At 36.8% G+C, this 21262-nt stretch overlaps 1 protein-coding gene across 1 annotated transcript in view; it reads right to left on the reverse strand.

Annotated features, from left to right (window-relative positions):
* The window catches only part of SEMA3D (semaphorin 3D), a 144978-nt gene that overhangs the window by 63362 nt on the left and 60354 nt on the right, over positions 1–21262 (reverse strand). The window contains exons 4-6 of the mRNA XM_007463741.1: positions 14010–14129; positions 9212–9305; positions 6494–6622 (exon numbers count right to left, since the gene is read on the reverse strand). Coding sequence (XP_007463803.1) covers positions 6494–6622; positions 9212–9305; positions 14010–14129 — 343 coding nt within the window. The remainder of the gene's footprint in view (positions 1–6493; positions 6623–9211; positions 9306–14009; positions 14130–21262) is intronic.

A 21262-nucleotide genomic window follows, 5' to 3' on the forward strand; every position in this document is an offset into this window, starting at 1 on the left:
GCGGTTCAGTGATAAAAATGATTCATGTAGAATCATATTTTTTAAAAGGTTAATTATTTAAAACCTGCATCTTAAGAGTTAAATACTCAATTGCAAATTTAATTTTTGTATTCCACTCAATCTAAACATATCTGTTTACATTTACAAGAGTTTATTACAGACATGTAAAAGTAGGGGTTTTAACTAAAAATCAAAGTACAGAAAGCAAAATTTAACAGAAAAAAATTCTCAAACTGTCTAACCAGAAATAAATAATACAATGATGGAATAATATGTATAGGAGAAATTAATTAGACATTGACCCCATTAGTTGAAATATCAAGTATCTGTCAGTTGTTTCGACCTGGCAATAACTGTACAAAATCCGGGAGTGAGCTTCACATCTCCATGCTACAGTAAAGAAAATTTACATCTGTTGCATTATGTGATTGTGGATTGCACTGTGATATGTATTATACTGTGTGATTATGCTATTGTACATAATTAATAAAAAGTACACTTCAGACCAGTGCTGTCCAATAGAAATTTCTGTGAAGATGGAAATGTTTTATATCTGTGCTGTCCAATAGCCTCTAGACCATGTGGCTTTTGAGCACTTGAAATATAATTAGTGTGACTAAGAAACAAAATTTTAAGTTTATTTCATTTTTCTTAATTTAAATTTAAATAGCCACATGTGGCTAGTGTCTACCACATTGGACAGTGCAGCTTTAGAGCAAGTAGCCTGCATCAGCTACTGTGCTGAGTCAGGTCCAGTTTAAGGAAGAAACAGAGCCTTCACCCCCATAACTACCACTAAAATGGCAGTCAAGCGCCCAGATGCAGGAGACATGATATGATACTCTCGTCAGAAGTTTGGTATTGTAATGGAAGGATGGGTCTGGCAGTTAGGAGACCTGAACATGTCCCTTCTTCATACTGAGTCTCAATTTGTGGAATGTAAGGTCGAATAAGACAATGTCTAATATTCCCCAAATCACCACAGTTCCTTTAGCAATCACTGCTTTTTGTCTCCCCACATTCCTGACACTAGCCAGATGACCTATTTGACCTCTATCTTTGGACCCTAGGCTGACTATATCTGGAAAATGGCCACTTCTCAGAATGGAGAATAGAAATGCTCCCCCCCAAAAGCCAACCTTTTCCCTTAGCATGTTGGGTACTTCCTCATAACAATCTCATGTAGTTTCTATTATTTCTCCCTAGCTTTGCCCTAGTTTCCATGGACCAAGAAGCTCCTGACTGACTGGGCCTCCTGAAGCATCATGCTATTCTGATTCTGGCCAGCCCATCCCTCAGCAAATGTTCGCAATAATGACTACAGCTGACTGTCTAGGTCTTCCACATTGATTGCCTAACCACACTTTCTCTGTCTGCCACGGTCTCCATATGCAGACCCACATCCTCAGTTTGCTGTTGCCCAAAATGGCATCGTGATGTGGACCCTATTTGTAGTGAGGCTGCAAGAGCAGAGGATGGATAATCACATTAACAGAATTTAGGTTGACGGATTATATCATACAATGAGAAGAATAAAGTGTGTAGAGCTAGAGAGACATACCTGAGTTTCAATCTCACTTTCAATAACTGTTTAACCACGGACTATTTATCTGACTTCTAATCTATCCCCAACTATTAAGTGGAAATAGTAATTCTCTCAAAATTATACCACTAAATAAGGTAATACTTTAAAAGTGCCTAATACAGTGACTAGGAAGGATGCTATATAAAATAAATTTGAAGCAGAAGAGACCAGACATAGGGAAATGAGTTAACAAACAATAAAATAGTAGCAGTAAACCAGAGACAAGGTGATGGAGACCTAAAGAAAGATGGTGGCCATAGAAAGAACAAGGTCAACAGATATTCTGAAGGAAATAAAGGCTCTCTGTGACAGATTAGATAAAGGGAGATAAAGGAGAGGAAGAAATTAAAGATAACTTCAAGGTAACCGAGTGGATGAAGTTAAGAAACTTAAGATAGATAAAAATCAGGAAACAGGTATTGAAGGGCAGGTTAGAAAGGGGAAACAAGATAATTTTGAGTTAGACTCACAGGATTTTAGATCCAATTAGTCTTTTATATATCTATATTTATATATCTATTTGAAGAAACTAAAGCAAAAGATCACTAGACAACTTGTATAAATCTCAAAGCACTTTAGTAGTACAATCAAGGCCAAGGCTTAGATATCTTTACTCCCATATTAAGCAACTAGTTCCTTTTGTTTAATCTGAGATGACAATGTAAGACATAGCAATAAATATTTTTAAGGTCACTTAGTTACAGGAAAAGGTTGGAAATACAGTTTTAGGAAACAAGAACACAGAAAACAGAACACAGAAAACTATTAGAATGGATGAGCTCACAGAATTATGAAATGGAGAGAGAGAGAGAAGGAAATGGTGGTCTGAACTTAAAAATGCTAAGTAGATGTCAGAGAATCAGAGCATCCGGAGCTTTAGTCCCACTGTGCTACCTCTCTCACCTTCAGGAATAACAATAATGATGGTGATGATAATATTGACACTGAATTGCTTTTACAATTGCCTTCCATCAGACTCCCCTATAAGATTTAATTCTTGTAACACCCTGGGAACAGATACTATTATTATGCCAAGTTTTTAGACAAAGAATTTCAATGCACAGAAAGGTTTGACCAAGGTCACAAATAAGTGAGAGTCAGGATTTAAACTTAGGTTATTAAGTTCCACAAAAAAGAGCTGTAATTTTTGTCTAAATTGGGACACTTCAGAGAGTTAAAGAACAGCAAAGGTAAACTGGAAATGTCCAGGGCAGACCAGGTTATATGGTCCCTCTGGTTATTAACCACTAAGCAATCTGCCTTAAATGTCCTACAACCATAAATAGTAGGTCTCCTAATTCTTAATCATTTTGCCTGCACTCAATCCACTGAGACTTCTACTGTGTATCCTGCCTCCCTCCTTCAGTTTCTTCCTTTCTACTGACTTCTTTCATTGCAAAGTTTTCCCAGTACCCAAAATCTTCTCTTGAATTTTTCCTCATATCCTTGGACTCTTCTGTTCCCAAATAGATATCTTTTATTTCCATTACTTGTTGCTGTATATTCTCATGTCCACCTCCACTGCCACTACCTTTGTTCCTGTCCCACCCTTATTTTCCTGTTTTTGGTGCAATGGCCCCTTCTCTCTCTGTCCTCCTTCTCCTTTAGTTTTCCCTTCCTGCTATTATCAGTTACCTCTATAAACAACAAAGATCTGATTTTCTGGTTAAAATTAGGGAATTGGTGAAGGGGGTCCAAAAGGTACAAATTTCAAGTTACAAAATAAATAAGTCCTGGGGACGTAATGTACATCCTGGTGACTATAATTAATAACGGTGTATTGAATATTTGAAAGTTGCTAACAGAGTAGATCTTAAAAGTTCTCATCACAAGAAAAGAATTCTATGACTATATGTGGTGATGGAAGTTAACTAGACTTACTGTGGTGACCATTTTGCAATATATACAAGTATCAAATCATGTTGTACACCTGAAACTAATAAATACAATGTTATATGTCAGTTATCCCTTACCAAAAAAAAGACACACAAAAAAGAATTAAATACATTAACAGATGAATGGCTAAAGAAGATATGGTAAATATATACAATGGAATATTAGCCATAAAAAAGAATGAAATAATGTCATTTGCAGCAAGGTGGATGGACCTAGAGATTATCATACTAAGTGAAATAAGTCAGAAAGAGAAAGACAAATACCATATGATATCACTTATATGTGGAATCTAAAGTATGACACAAATGAACATATCCATGAAACAGAAATAGACTCCAAGACATAGAGAACAGACCCCTGGTTGCCAAGACGGAGGAGGGATGGGGGAGAAAAGGACTGGGAGTTTGGGATCAGCAGATGCAAACCAGTATATATAGGATGGATAAATGACAAGGTCCTACCGTATAGCACAGGGAACTACATTCGATATCCTGTGATAAAGTGTAATGGGAAAGAATATGAAAAAGAATATATATGGGCCTCCCTGGTGGCGCGGTGGTTGAGAGTCCGCCTGCCGATGCAGGGGATACGGGTTCGTGCCCCGGTCTGGGAGGGTCCCACGTGCCGCGGAGCGGCTGGGCCCGTGAGCCGTGGCCGCTGAGCTTGCGCGTCCGGCAACGGGAGGGGCCACGACAGTGAGGGGCCCGCGTATCGCAAAATATATATATATAAAATAACTGAGTCATTTTGCTATATAGCAGAAATTAACACAACACTGTAAATCAGTTATACTTCAATAAAATAAAAATAAAGAATTAAATAATAGATAACTTCACAGTAGTTTCAGGAAAATATTTACAGCTTTCTGGCTCCATCACCCACTCTCCTTCTATGCTCCAGGCATTTATCATCCATGAGGTCAGTGACCCTCCCCTATAATCTCAGCAGGCCCAGTGGACAGAAGAGCATTCAGTATGCCACAGGCCCTTAAAAGTTGTTTATTAAGAGAATGCTAAACCAACACAAAGGTTTCTTACTTTGTAATTCTCTTCACACAGCACTAAGAACAGCATGTTAGGCAAATAATAGTTGAATAAATATTTCCCGCATTTACTGTTTTATCAATACTGTCGACTTCTTTTGGACATGTCACAGGTAAGGAAAAAATAGACTAATCTCTTAAATGAGTGGCAACATGATGATATTTGCCATCCCAAGCCTGGGAAATGCAATCTCTACTTCATTTTAAAGCCATAATATCAGGACTTCCCTGGTGGCACAGTGGCTAAAAATCTGCCTGCCAACGCAGGGGACACAGGTTGGACCGCTGGTCCAGGAAGATCCCACATGCCGCGGAGCAACTAAGCCCGTGCGCCACAACTACTGAGCCTGCACTCTAGAGCCCGTGAGCCACAACTACTGCAGTTCGTGCACCCAGAGCCCATGCTACGCGGCAAGAGAAGCCACCACAGTGAGAAGCCCACGCACCATGACTAAGAGTAGCCCCCGCTCACCGCAACGAGAGGACGCCCGCGCACAGCAACGAAGACCCAATGCAGCCAAAATAAATAAATAAATAATAAATTAAGAAAGAAGAGTGAACATTATTTAAAACAGCAAACTCTTTAAAAGAAATAAATAAATAAAATAAATCCATAATATCTTGTTACCTAAACAGATAACTAAGCTTTTCTACTGGTAAAATCTATGGAGTCACTCTCAAACCAAATAATTCCCATGAAACCTTCACAATATTCACAAGATCAGCGTGCCTTGCACAAGTGTTAAGAAATGAACAGTAATCACTTAGTTGGGGATATTCTAAATTTGTTTACTCTGTTAACAGGGTTCTCTTTTGGTCAACAGAGATCGCACTGTTGTGTAAACAAATGGATCTGGAGGTTTTGACTAAAGAAATGTTTTAAAAGTGTTTTTCCCTTTTGTTTATGTTGTCACTGCTTGAATGATACTGAGAGATACAGAGATAGCCCCTAGGAAATCTCTACCTAGGCCTCCTCCACTAAAACCCAGTATTTATGGTGGGAATGAGAAATGCTGTGTGCCATGTGGTGAAATAAATTCCTATGTTAATCAGAAAACTTTAGAAAATCATGATAAAACCTGAACTGTTGTAAGGCAGTGGGGCAAAAGATTAAAAAAAAAAAAGCCTTTCACTATTCCTTCCATTAAATAAATTCATTTAGGAAGTCTTTTTTTTGTTGTTGAAAATTTGGAATACTGTATGACCGCTAAACACAAAAGTAATCAGACAAACTCATGTCAATATCAATATGCTTAAATTTTTGGAGGGACATGTTTTAACCAAAATAGAAATTATTTTTTAAATAAAAGAAGTTAGCATTACAATAACCCCTTTCTATTATGCTCACAGACAGTATTTGGCTTAGTCATTAAAAAACAGATTGCAGGAGAAAGACTGCCAACTTGAATCCCAGCTGTGCAACTGACAAGTTGTAAGACCTTGACCAAATTACTCCACTTCTCTCTACCTCAGTTTATTCATCTTTAAAAAGCACAGGGCTTCCCTGGTGGCGCAGTGGTTGAGAGTCCGCCTGCCGATGCAGGGGACACGGGTTCGTGCCCCGGTCCGGGAAGATCCCACATGCCGCGGAGAGGGTGGGCTTCTGAGCCATGGCTGCTGAGCCTGTGCATCCGGACCCTGCGCGTCCGGAGCCTGTGCTCCGCAACGGGAGAGGCCACAACAGTGAGAGGCCCGCTCTCTCATATTACATCATTGTGAATATTTTAAAAAATCAAGTAGCGCATGGAACAATGTCAAGGACAATAGCACACACACACAATAAATGTCAACTATTATTATTATATACACAGTAGGTTCTGGAGATTTGTCTAACGCACTGAGGAACTATTTCAAATGTACTTTATATGTTGAGCTAAATCACTTCCAAAACACATCTGAAATAATAATCATGAGTTTCTTATCTACCCAAAAGCAAAGGCAAAACGATCAAAAGTGTGAAAATCACTAACCATTGAGCCAGTGGTGCTCCGAAATATCAGTTCTGATGTAATGGTGGTCGTGAGTAGGCCCAAGGGACCGCGTGAATGCAGTATCCTTGCCAAGGAAATCAGAAGCTGTTCCAGAGTAGAGGTACTCATCTGCAAGGGAGAAACGAATACCCAGGACTTCTAAGAGTTTACCAGCAGACACTACTGACAATAGACTAATTTCACAGCATGAAACCAATGATGTCTGTTGCTTAACATCAGAAATATATTGTTTCATAAATTTCCCCTTCAGATTTTGAAAAATCTGCTTAGATGAAGAAAAGATAACTCAGTGAACTTTGGTAAGCCCATGCTAACTACTACTTGAATATAAAAAAGGCCAGTGTCTTCTGAATTAATAATTGCACATGCATTTAGCTTCTGTTATGAATAAGTTCCTCTTCTTTCCCTTCTCCCCACAAATAATTCAAGGACATATCATAATTAGGAGTCTCTCTTTGTAATAACACAAGAAAAATATTTAGAAAGTAAACGCCATAATGAGGAATGAATTGTGTAATTAGTATTTACTTAACCGACACAACCTCAGTGACCACAACTTTTCTTTGCCTAACCTCTGCTGAAAGGGAGCTTTCAGCACTGAAGTCATACTTTGTAATTATAACATGTTGCATTCCTTGTAGCTAATCATGTCTCTAATAGTTCTGATAAACAGGCATTTCTGAAAAAAGGAAAGACGTTGCCATTACTGCATACCAAACTTCTCTGTCCTGTTTTTTATGTAAAGTGAATATCCATGTTTACCAGAGACAGAAGGAGAGAGAGAGAAGAGAAGAGGAGAAAGGGGGTGAGAGAGGTAGGAAGAGGTGGAGAAGGGGAAGGAGGGAGGAAAGAAATTAGGAAGAAGGGGAAGGGGAGGAGAGAGAGGAAGAAAGGATAGAAGGGAGAGGAGGCGGGAGAAAAGGATGGGGGTTGGAAAAGAGGGGAATGGTGGTCCATGTTCCCTAATGCTGGTTAGCATGTAGTGGGAGAGTGGCCTGAGGCAGGAAGAATACGGTCCCTACAATAGCATGCATTACCCCTTTGAGAGCTAAGCCTCTGTTTCAAGAAATCTTTATATTCAACTACTTGGGGTTACACTTAATAGACTAAAATTTTAAAAATAGCTAATCTCTACAGAGCATTTAGATTTTTTAAATGCCTAAATAGAAGAACAACTACAGACACTGTTTTATCACTAAAGTTCAGTTTTCCTCAGAAACATATCTTGAAAATTCTGCCTTTGCATAAGTGATTCAGATACTTTCAAAATCCTCCGATTACATCCACTGAAATAAGACTTTTCCTGAACTACTGGAAACAACCAACCTAAATACTCATGACAACAGTCGACTTTCAAAAGGGGGAAACACACACACATACATATAAAAGAGAGATATCCAGTTATGTAAAGTAAATGTAGACATGGTACTGATTCCATCTCTTAAATATATATGGTGGAAGGCCGTATTTCATTGTGGGGCAAGTTTTAAAAAGTAGAATAACAATAACAACATCAATGAAGACATTATGAAAAAAGTTTGGTAAGAGTAAAGGAAACACACCATCAATTTGAAACATAAAATTACAAATATTCAAACATTTTGCCAGAAAAAAATGGTGTATTTCAACATAAAAGTTGGATCTGTGTATCCAGGCTTTAAAACTGTCTTCTTTGTATTTAAATTATTCAGGGTTTCCTATGAGGGGTCACCAACACCTACAATCTATTGTTTTTTATTAAGGGTGTGTCAGCCCCACTTGACAGATCAGAATCACAAATCATCAATCTCATTTTCTGAGGATAATGACTGAACATTAGTCACAATTTTCAAAAAACACACACACTTTCACTTCAAAGGAAGAGCATTAGTTCTCGCTAAGTGAAAATTAAAATGTCATGGGGCGTCACTCTGATAGTCTATTCAAACATCTGATGGACAAGTTAAATAAAAAGAGACTGAAGTCATGAACCAAACCAAGACAAAAGGAGTCCTTATAATGGTTGAAATTCAGAGGTCATGCCACCATTCCTCAGAAAAGACTTCAGACCACACAGTACTGCCTTCTTTAAGCAGGACGGTCCTCCCATAAGAGAATTTAAGATGTATACAAAGCAAGAGAAGACTGAATGTGCCAGCAAAAATTTCACATTGCCATTAATGTAATCAGGTTATGGTGAAACTGGGGTGAGAGGTGTTATACCATTCTTTTATCTGTATTCTATAGTTTGATTTGTTTTATTCACTTATCCACTTGCATCTTATTATTAATCCCCCCACTCACATCTTCAACATATTTTGTAACATATTATGTTCAAGGAATTGCTAAATTTAACTGCCATAGTGAACCAAATGGGGCATCGCTAAATATAAGAAAATCTGGAAAAAAAAAAAAAAAAATCTGGGACAGCTACATGTAGAATTATAGCACAATTGCATATGTGTCATTTGTATTAAAAAGAATTCAACCTGAAGTTCATTTAAAATGTAACTATGCTGACGTTAGGGATTACTGGAGCCTCACTTTATGGATAAAGAGCTAAGTATAGAGAGACATGACACTAGAAAACTACAACCAAACAGCCAGTGGACGATTAATCCAAAATAATCTTTAACTCATTGAGAAAATGTGGTTGAATCTACATACACCTTTTTAGAAAAACACCTAAAAGCTAGAACTATCCATCACTGATCTTACCTGTCATTACTGAAGCAAAAGGCTGCTGAGGATCAAAAGGACATTTCAGTCTGCCAGACTCCAAATGATGTGTGTCTAGTTTGAACATAACTTCCTGTTATGAGAAATATTAACACAAGTGAGATTTTTTTTTAAATATCCGAATCAGCAAGAACGTAGCAGATAAGAACGAAATTCTAATTCATTAATTCAACAAAAACTGAGCATATAGCATGCACATCATGCTGTGCTTATTAACTCTTCCACAAATATTATTTCTGGCAAGACTCAATTCCCATGTTTTGGTCTCCATTTGCCCAAAGTAGTGATGATAATAATGAATGAAATTTTCAACCGGAAGTAGCAATATCCTCATCGATTCATTTAGCCTGGACCACTATCATAATCGAAATCACCATCAAGCACTCCTATTTCTTAAGCCTAATAACTAATTTACTGAGCCTAATAAGCCAAGTTCCTCCTCTAAGGAATAAATTTACTATAATAATTATACTTTCATAACTATCATGGTCTATCTACCTAAACATCTACAACTATACCAAATTACTTAAGCTTCGTGATATTTTGTAATTTTAGTGACTTAAAAGTGTTGTAAGGCAGGCAGTTCATTTTCAGAGCTGTTGATACATGTGGGCAAAAAAAAATCCTGTTGTAGTATTTTCACTATTACGAAAACACTATGCACATTAAAGCCACATAGTTATTTTGGCTGAAACATCTATTTTTATAATAGTGGCCACAGACAGAATGGCATTGGCAGACTTTTAACATTCAGAGAAAAAAACATCTTAAGTTGAACTTTCCAAGAAAAATATGAATGTATAATGAATATGGCCCCATGAGCTTGAGTGTTTCATAACAATGACAACACTGCCATCCAGCAAAAGACTGATGACTCAGGCTGCAAATGCACTAGTTAGAGAAATTCAGCATTTCAGATATTCTCTCTAGATGGCATATCTACAAAGTTATATCAGAGCACACATGCAATTAAAAGGGATCATTCAGTGCCACTTACCTAGAAAGCAAGTAAAGAAGCAAAAGGGATAGAGGAAATTGGATTATTTGGATTATTATTATTGTATGATGTGTCATTTCAGATCTTTTTCTTATTAACAGGATCAACAGTAATTACCGCCTTATTAAAAAATAGTAATACCAATTTAAATAGCATGATTAACATTTGCCATTTTATAGTTTTAAGTAAATACACTTTAATACTAAGAGTAATGGTACTTAACAATTAATACATACTATCCAGGGACCAGGAACTTCATGTACATTGTCTCATTGAATCTTCACCCCTAACCTAAAGAGGTAGCTACTTTAATTCCAGCTTTACAAGAGGAATATTGAGCATAAAAGGGGGTAAGTACCTTGTTCAGCATCACATAGTGAATAAGAGGCAAAGCAGTAGCTTGAACTCAGGGCTGTCTCCAAAGTTCCTGTTCTTAACTAATCTAGTCTCAGGATTTCAAACTCATGGATTTAGAAATGTGTTGAAATTAATGAATAGACTCACCATGACCATGTAACATGATCAAGCCCAAGTATGTTTAGTTAGAACAGTTCAGCTAATGACAAGTTGTGATAGTGGCGCCTAGGCATGAAAAAAGTCCAGTGAGAACACATTTAGGGCATGTTTCCCAACTGTGGATGGGGCTAGAGATATGTCAGGAAAAAACACCTACAGATCACGGCTCTTAAGAATGTTTAAATATTAAGGGCACATTATTCTCCACAGGTCAAACAGAATTGTTGACTCTAAAGCCTATAATGGGACGTTGTAAAGGGAAAAAGTAAACTGAATCCTGGTGTGCCAGAAGATTATAGTGAAAAGCTAAAAAAGAAAAACCAAGAAAACATCTGGGAGAATGTCATAGTTGGTACAAAGTCCTAGATAAACTCGTATAATTGTACAGACTTCTGTTGTCAAAACGCAGCATTTCATTAAATTCTCAAGATAAGCCCATAGAATTGGTATTTGCGGAGGCTAAGGACAAGGTCTACCTTATAATCTCCTGAAGAAAGAAGACAGCAGGAAAGCAAGTTTCCTTGAGCCAGAGTCAAGGATACCAACAGGAAAATGATGTAAAAAAATAATGGCTAATTAAATGGACTTCCGGAGATAAACTGAATGACATGACACTTTAACTTCTGAGACAACTTCAGTTTTATAAGATTTTCCCCATTAAATTCCTTAAGCCTAATTAATCATGCAAAAAAGTACCTGTCTAAACTGCACACAGAGAAATACTGTTGAAGTAAAGACATAAGAAGATAAGAATAGGAAATGTTTAACTATCACATTAGGAAAAATTATTATTAATATTATTAATACTATTAATATTTAAATATGAGATTTGCAGCAGAAGGGAGATTCCAGAGGAAAGAACATACTTCCAATCTAATTATTAAACAACTATCAGGCACCCCCAGTATTGCAGAGTAGATACATAGGTGGATAGATAAATAAATAGATAGAGACTGCAGACACTATTCTGAAATAAAGTTTATATACATACTTTTGAAATACTTGCCTCTGCCTTTCTGTGTTCTTGTTGCCTAATACAGCTGCGAATTAAGTGACTGGAATAGAGCAAGGGGTATACCAACGCCTATGCACAATCATTTTCTCATTTTATTCTTAAAATAACTCTGAGTTACTATTATTATTGTCATCATTTTGCTGAATAAACAGAAGCTTAGAAAGTTTATGCAGAAGACCGTGGAGCCATGGTAAATGATCCGGGCCGTAATTCAAACTCTGGCTCCCCATGTTTAGCTCTTAGTTGTTGTCAACAGCCCTGACTTCTATCCTGAAATCCAAGCGCCCACTTGGTATGACCTACGGAACATTTCTCAAACACAGAATGTACAAAACTAACTCACCATTTCCCCCACAAATCTGTTACTCTTCTCATCTCAATAAATAACACCCCTCTCCAACTCACTGCCAAAGATAGAAATCTGGGATTCATTTTAGCTGTTTCCTCTTTCTTCCCGTTGCCCCAGGCACCCAACAGTGGTCCCCAGGCACACAACAGTGGTCCCCAGGAAGACGCTTCCCACACTTCTCTCCTCCATCCCTGTTATCTGTTGCTCTTCCCTGTTCCCAGCCACCTGAGAAGCAATCTTATCTCTTTGAAGATGGAAGTGCCTTCCCTCTGAATGGACAGTGAATCCTGGGACTAATAAATTCATTTTAGAAGAGAACGATCTTCAAGCAGGGCTGCCATACAATTACCTGTACTCCTGACTAGTGGAAAACTCACAAGGCTCAATATCCCTGTTCACTCATAATTCTCTTATTCACAGAACTTGTAAATCTGACTGCCCCCGGGCTTTTTGACAGTCTCAAGCTAAGTAATTAGCTCCTTCTATATTCCCTTTCAGCACTTGTGACTTTTAGAAGTTAATGAACACTATTTGCATCCCTCAGAAGGTTGTGAGTTTGGCCTTTAGCCCCAGGCCTCAAAACACATCCAAGATGTGGGGCTATCTCATGTAATTGCAGCCTATGCTATAAGCCACTGTTATATATTACCCTTCATCAAAGCTAGGCAAGAGAACATTACACTGGCAACAAAGTATGATGGATTCAAGTTGCCAAGTCTCCTAGTGGTTCAGAGGTTTAACTATCAGGGTTGCTTTACTTTCAAACCATTGAGTCTAGGCTGGTTAGACAAGTTGGTTAGAGAGAAAAATTTATCCAGCCACAGTTGTGGGTTTGATCTCTGCTTGAATCAGTTAAATCAGTGTAAAGAAACCTGTACCATGAGCCCAGACTTTACTTTCAAACACTCAGCCAATTACCCTGCAAATATGTGTGGTTATTCACAAGAAGTATATACATAAACATAAGGATGACAGTGTAACCCATCAACCCACACAAAGGAATGATTTAGAGTACATATTCTAAAGCTTAGTTGGGCATGCTTGCTCTAGCGATAGACTACTTTGGTTCAATTCCTTGCTAGACCATTTATTAGTTGGGTGACTTAGGCATGTTATTTTATTCTACTGAGACTCAGTTTTTACTAACTTGCAAACTGGAAGTTATTAAGGTACCAACTTCATTAACAGTGTTGTGAAATTACAAAAACAATCCATGTAAAGTGCCTGGCACAGTCCATGACACAAAGAAAGTACTCTAAACATGTTAGTTGTTGATTAAATTATTGTAATCTGCATGTTTCTCATTTTTGAAATGCTCATTGATTGCTGGAATACATTACTCCTAATTAATACATCCCACATTTCCACTATGTCACTTTGGTCTGGCAGAAATAATAAGTCCAGTGTTATAACAACTATCCATACAATTTTAAGAAAATCATTAAAATTATCTGTATTTAGTGTCTACTATTGTAAACATAAGGAACAGGTCAAATTTGTTGGATGGGAAAAATTAAATTATTTATAAGATATCATTCTGTTGCGAGGTCTTATGGGAAATAAATTTTTACCAACAGCAACATACTAAATAGATTTAGTTATAAAGGAAACTCAAGAGAAAATAAAGCTGTACATAGAGCCTAGAAAACAAGCACTTTCAACACTGTATACAATTTATTTTAATCATATCACTAAAAAAACTTTTAATAGAAGAAATTTTTATTAGGTGGATAAAGTGTACAATCAAAATGGCAATCCATAAAGTGGTTTGGAATATAAATTCTTATTCAGTTCATACAGAATACGATTCAATCTTTATGTTCAAGTCTAACTATTTTATGTCATAGGCATTAAGTAACAAGTTATTATAATTGTTTTTGTGCTATTTCATTATATTTACCTCCTTGTAGATTCCAAGATCAATATATCCACATATTGGATGAAATGCTCCAGTTCCACACACATAAACATGAGTTTTGTTATAGGGTTGAAGTACCCGGATGAAATTTGCACATTCTGTCTATTGGGCATAAAAAAATAAAAGCATTAGCATACAATTCAGGTATTTGAAAGATTATCATTCATACCACTTGTTTCCCAAGTAGATTAATTATCAAAAATAAGAACTAAAATAAAAAAGACTTATGAGAAATGTTTAACACCTGACTTAGCAAAGGAGGCAAAACAAATTAGAAACTATGGCTTTAATGATTGACTGAAGTTTTTTTGAAGGTTTAAGGTTTTGAACTAATCACAGTGCTAGAATGCACACCTCTATAGTGGGACTCAATGGGGCCTAGAGAATGAACATTATGTGAATGAGGTATCCATACTTTCTTTCAAGGATTTCCTAGAGAACCAAAGCCATCATGCTCTGATGTTCCCACATTGTCTATCCCATGTAGAACCTACTGTGTGCAACTTCAGCTGTCTCAGCTACACTAAACAAAACACTCAACACATATGTGTCTTCCTATATATTATCCTGTTCTTATTTTCCAGAATTGCCTACCACTTTATTTCCATTTATTTTCAATGTTACAGAGCCTTTAAGACTTACCTTAATTCCTGCTTATTTCAAGAATCTCTTCTGTTTTTTCCATAAATATTTTTTTTACACCAAGTCAAAATTTTAAGAGACATATTTCTGCCTCTTTTGCAAATGTTTAGGCCTAAAAATGTTTCTTTCCAATGTATATCTTTATAACTTAATTATTTTCTATCCCCCAATTACTTGTAAATAGTGACTCAATTTTTCAGAGTAGTCATTCTTGTTATTATATATTATTTTCAATTCATCTTCTGTAAGTCATCCCTTCTCTTTACATAATTAATGGCAACAATTTGTTAACCATGGCTTCATGATTCCTGGGCCCAAAGACTCCTGAGAAAACACTGGGCAGTAGTCTACTTTTATTCTAGATCAACTCTACCCAGGAGGTGGGCAGGTGTTTACTAAGGAGGTTGGAAATCTATGAAACGACTGAGATTCAGAGAAAAAGTCCATTTTCTCTCTGCCTGAGTGGCCACGGCTCCTTCACCTGTCAGGTCACTGTTGTTGTTAGGGTCGTTAGGAGGATGGTATTAAAAAATAAAAAAGATAATGACCTAACTGGTAGGATGATTTTTAAAATTAAGTAAAATTTTTAAAAGGCAGACAACAACTTAGCTGATAGGATTATGATTGTTATGTGGGCTAAATTAAAGAATGTAACATTTAATAATTGTTTATCACTTACCCTGATTTTGATCTATACAGAATAATCAATATCCCAGTGGCTGTTCTGATTTTAGAATGAATAGCTATGTCTCCATATCTGTGGTACAGAGTTCCTAGTACCTAGTTCTTCCTCTGTCCAGCTAGCCTGGCAATCTTATGTCTCAAGAATTTGTAGATCCCAGTGAATAAAATCTGCACATTCTACTACATAAAAATGTTATAAAGAACTAACATTGAGTTTTCTGTCTTTTCTGCTTCCTTATAAACAAAGCAGTTGCTTAAGACTATATGAAAGGACAGTTCCAATCCCTCAGTTAACCACGCAAGGGAAGGATGTTTCTTTATCAGGTAGGAAGAGTGAGCACTTTGTAACAGCAGAAGGGCCACTGCATATGGTTACACAGGTTGTATGCTGTGAAAAAAGTCCTATCTGAGGAAGTGCAAATCACACTGCAGACATCTTTGTTACCTTGAATATTTTCATATGTTTAGTATATGTTCTCATATAATTATTATATGTAGCCTCCTAAGAAAGGAAAATTTTATATTCATTAAGACAATTTTCTGTCAGATAATCTTACTTAACAAAATCATATTATGTGTTTTCCACCCTTCCATCAAGGTGTTTGATGAAGAGAATTTATTTTCTATTGACACAAAGGCACCATAGAAAACTAGCTTCATGTTCTTTTACATCATGCTAGACAATCGCAAATGAAAACCGAATTCAGAGAGTAAATATGCCCTACTAATGGTTTTGAACAAATGACACAGTAATATGAGATAAGCCAAGGCAAAAAAAAGAGGAAAAATATATGCAATCAGCAGATAAATTGCAATGATGGCGTCACTGCTAGGGTAAGAGATTTTAATATTCTCTAGCTTTCATTTTGCTCACTCATGCTCACTGAAGGGACTTTTATTTATTGGTCTTTTCCCCATGAGATTTATGCAGGGTGAAATCTACACATGGAACAGTACACAGGGAGGGCAAGAGTAGAGTTATATGCCTGGAGTGAGGTGGGATTCACTCACTGCCAGTGATTTCACCATTTTTTCAAAAGCTCAGTGTTGCCAAAGAATCATAGAATTTAGAGGGTAATTGTTATGGAGTGGATATCTGTGTCCTCCCAAAATTCATGGGTTGAAACCCTAAACCTCCCAGGGTGATGGTATTAGGAGGTGAGGCCATTAGGAGGTAATTAGCTTTAGAAGAGGTTTGGAGAGTGAGATCCTCATGATAGGATTAGTGCCTTTTCTAAGAAGAGACCACGGCACTTGCTCTCACTCTCTCTGCCCTGTGCAGATATCACAGGAAGACAGCCACCTGCAAGCCAAGAAAAGAATTTTCACCAGAGACCAAGTCGGCCTGCACTTTGACCTTGGATTTCCCAGCCTCCAGAACTGTGAAGAAATAAATATCTGTTGTTTAAGCAGCCTAGTTTATGGTATTTTGTTATGGTAGCCCAAGCCGAGTAACACAGTAATTTTACAAGATTCTGAAATCAATATTTGTATAAAGAAATAAAACAACTGCCTCTCCAGATTATAAATTATAAAGTCAGAAACACTAGGGACTGTGAGAGACACAGCACTGTTTAAAAAGGCAAATAAGGTCCAGAGTGAAGTTTTACACACATAGGAGATATAATTTGAGTGATGATAAAGAAAAAGCTCTGAATCACACCTAAAACATTTCCCATCCTTTAACTTTCCTGGGAGTTACTTTATTAAAATGCAGCCAGCCCTGGAAAGTAACCTATTATGCTAGTTTTTACTTTGGTGAGATGTCACCAAGGATGTATTTCTGAAATTCCTCTCTTCTCTCAGATTGGGCTGCCATGGAATAGAACCATGTATCCCGAGTTACTGACACAGTTTACAAAAAAAGTCAGTTCTGCTCAAAGTTTTCTGTGATGAAGTTGATGGAGGGCAGTTCTCTGGGAAGCCTGGAGGCAATGACAGGGCAGTGAGGGGAAGAAACTGGGGACAGAGATTCTGAAAGAGAAGGTCTCATTTTAAATTTTGCCTGGGGTGGACATTTCAACCAAACACTGGAAGCAAAGCAAAAGCCTTTACAATGATTTCTCTTTTAATTTATAAAGGTTCCAAGATTTGCTTCAACAGCATGAGCAATAATTAACTTGATTTAATTCACTTAGTGATCGGCATGGCTATTAATGGTGGTGTAATTCTGTGAGGCATAAAGAAAGATAAATTCGAGAAGCAGCTGTTTTAACTTTCCCTGAAAGCTGGCTAATTTATCAGCTATTGCCCACAATGGCAAGGGTTGGGGCATGACACCAAACAATTCAATTCAGCCAGTAACGTACTCAACCTGGGAAAAGAACTGAATTTCTCCTTCCTTCCCCACGCTTCCCACCTCCCCAACTCTCCACTGGAAGAAAGAGAGAGAGAACTAAAAACAAGTATCAGCTTTCTAATTCTCTCAAGTAAGATTATTTGTTTCAATTTTTACCTCTCTACACATCCTTACATATATCTAAAGAGATATACAATTAAATAAATAAAACAAATATGAAACAATTAATACTTAAGAGAAGAGACAAGTAAATATTAGTTTATATATCAACACTTAGAATTTTTGCTTCCCCCTAATACCTAGAAAATAGTAGCAAAACAGAACTACATGTAATTCTCTAACGTTACATATAGTTCAGTTAAATCCAATACAGCTTTATATGTATTTCTGATAACTGATTGATAATCACTAATTTTAATTTATTTACGTTATATATGAAAAGACACTTATAATTAAGAATGTGGTCTGGGCTTCCCTGGTGGTGCAGTGGTTGAGAATCTGCCTGCTGATGCAGGGAACACGGGTTCGAGCCCTGGTCTGGGAGGATCCCACATGCCGCGGAGCAACTGGGCCTGTGAGCCACAACTACTGAGCCTGCGCGTCTGGAGCCTGTGCTCCGTCCACAACAAGAGAGGCCGCGATAGTGAGAGGTCCACGCACCGCGATGATGAGTGGCCCCCACTTGCCACAACTAGAGAAAGCCCGCGCACAGAAACGAAGACCCAGTGCAGCAAAAATAAATAAATTAATTAATAAACTCCTACCCCCAACATCTAAAAAAAAGAAAAAGATTGATAGATTAAAAAAAAAAATGTGGTCTGTTTTTGTGTTTAGCATATTTTGCAGAATATTGTGATCCTCAAATATTTTGTGATCATTCGCCACATGCCTATCATTGTGCTACGTCTTACGTTTGTCTAGCAGACTTCTGATAGAGCTCAGTCTGCAAAGATATCTGTTTAGGTCTTACAATGTTGAAAATATTTTAATAAGTTGGCAATGCTTCAAAATAAGTATATGAAAATCCAAATATCCCATTTCTCTCTTAAAAATGAAACATCTCACAGGGGAGAACTTCTACAGAGCAAAACCAGTTGAGGTAGAAGGGCAAAGAAAAACATTTTAAAGGAAAAAAATTGAGATATATGCCTATAAAAATCTATATATCAAGTAGGATAACTAGGAAAGAATATTTTTTATGTGAGTGGATCAGAAAGTAATAATATATGAATATAAATCCTAATTTTACAACTACATGAAATATTTAGCATTTATAGTAATGAAAGAATGTCAAGCTAAAACAAAAATAATTTTCTTTTTGTTGGCAAAAATTAAATATATTTATTTCATTCATTAATGTATTAGTATTAAACATTAACTATATGTTGTATCCAACATTAGCAAGGGTATGGGGAAATATACCCTCTTAAGAGCATGCACTGCTGGATAAAGCATAAGAAGCATAAACTTTCTGGAGGGCCATTTTACAATGTATATAAAAGATTTTATATCCTTTGACCAGTAATTGTACTCAATAACCTAAGATGTTCACAATATTTATATATAAGGCTTTTCATGTGCAGCATCATTCACAATAGTAAAAACTGGATATCTACCAAAACTCTAACAATAGGGGATTGATGAAATAATATATGAAGGAATGCAGTGCAGCTATTAAAAGTAGTGTTATAAAAAAGGAATTTAATGACATGGGAAAATGCTCATGGCAGTCTGCGAAGTGAAAAAAAAATGTTTTAAGGGATTATGTATACAATGATTTCATTCTGAAAAATAGTAAATAGATAAGATAGAAGAATAAACATCAAAATGTCACCAGCTATCTCTGGGTAATGTTCATGGGGGAAGAACTATTTACAGATGAATTCTATATAATTTGCAAACTTTCTACAATGAACACTTTGTTTTACTTTAGATGTTCTTAAAAAAAAAAAAAAAGAATGTAATCAAAAAACTTTAGAGATGGAAGACCCTTTAACCCTATGTAATGTCTCCATTGACAAGGTTGTGCGCCCCTACAGTTAAGCCGACGACTCAGGCTGCCCACACCCCATGCATTCTTTTGCCTGGACTGAGCAGTTTACCCCACTCTTTTATAGCAGGACCAGACATTTCTTTAGTGACTTTCTTTTGGATAATATTCGAAGCAGACACAAAATGCAACCACATAGCTTCCTGTCACCTCTTCCCTTCCTTGGATTAAACTGGGGACTGTGCTCAAGAAAGTGGAATAGCTCTCTTTTGTTTCCTCTCCTTCCATTCCCTTCCCACGCCAATGAGCTAACTTTCATTATGGTAAATAATTCACTGTTTTTCAGTTATATAGTACCTTTGTGTAAAGGGACAGTCTTTCCAAATACTTGTTAATTCAAAACACACTCTTGGGAAGTAGGTAAAAATTACTAGAGAGAAGGGAGGAGAGAGGGTAATGCCAAAGGCAATAAAAGATGTTAAGAAAACCACACACTTGCCTCAGTTTTCTGTTGGCCAAAATCTATGTAATGCTATAAAATGAGGATCTGCATTATGGTTATCGTGAAGAGAGAAATGATTTGAGGGATACAGTTTGTAGACGTTACACACAGAACTCAGACCTTGATGTGTAGATTATAGTGTATTATAAGAGCATAGATCGTGGGGCAAGCCTTCTGGATTCAATTCAATATTTACTAGGTATGTAATATTGGGCAAGTCATTTAAACGTTCTGGCCTCAGTCTTCTCATCTGGAAAATGAGGAATAAAAATAAAATCTAACATACCGTATTGTTGTAAGGATTAAACGAGATTATAGGTATAAAACTTTGAAAGCAGTTCCTGGAACATGGTAAGTGCTATAAAAATGTTAGCTATTCTTAGTAACTCTAAAATACAGTATTATTTTAAAGGGGCAAATTGAAAAGAAGGAAACAAAGACTTGCATTATACCTACATAATTCAACAGCATACTTTATAGACTTCAGTAAAATGAGAGAAGCTCCCTAAATCTCTAATCCTAGGTTAACAGTGTACTTAAAGTACACAGTGTACTTTAAAGTGTACTTAAAGTTAGAGGTGACTACAAGCTCTCAAATACAATTGAATTGGAAGAATAGGTTCCATATACTGGGTCTTATGTACTCTCTAGGATACCACCTTCAAGAAAGTTTATAACCCTTTGTTTTAGCTTGATAAGAGGGGCAACCGAGTTACTCTACAACTGGAATTAGTGAACATACTGAAATGAGAACACTGTCACAATTAAAACTTCACTGATTAACCTTGAGTGCTTATCCTTCACCTATTCCATGGGAATATTGACACTACTCTGTTGGAGTAAATTTAAAACACCCTTTTCCTACTTGCCTCCTTATCATACACTCAATACTGATGAAACACAAAAGTGTTCACACTGTTTATGACATGCTTCTACTGTTATGCAACAAAGTAAATTTGAAAAATCACAACCAAAGCATCTCTCTTTCCCATGAGTTCAAAAAAGTACTGTTGCTTTTGCAGACTGCGGCACCTGCTCACAGGGCATCTGACATTGAACAGGGTGGAGAGATTAGAGACATGAAAGGAAGAATATATTCTACATTAGTTTACACTCTT

Source organism: Lipotes vexillifer, unplaced genomic scaffold, assembly GCF_000442215.2.
Source record: "Lipotes vexillifer unplaced genomic scaffold, Lipotes_vexillifer_v1.1 scaffold427, whole genome shotgun sequence".
Classification (NCBI taxonomy): domain Eukaryota; kingdom Metazoa; phylum Chordata; class Mammalia; order Artiodactyla; family Lipotidae; genus Lipotes; species Lipotes vexillifer.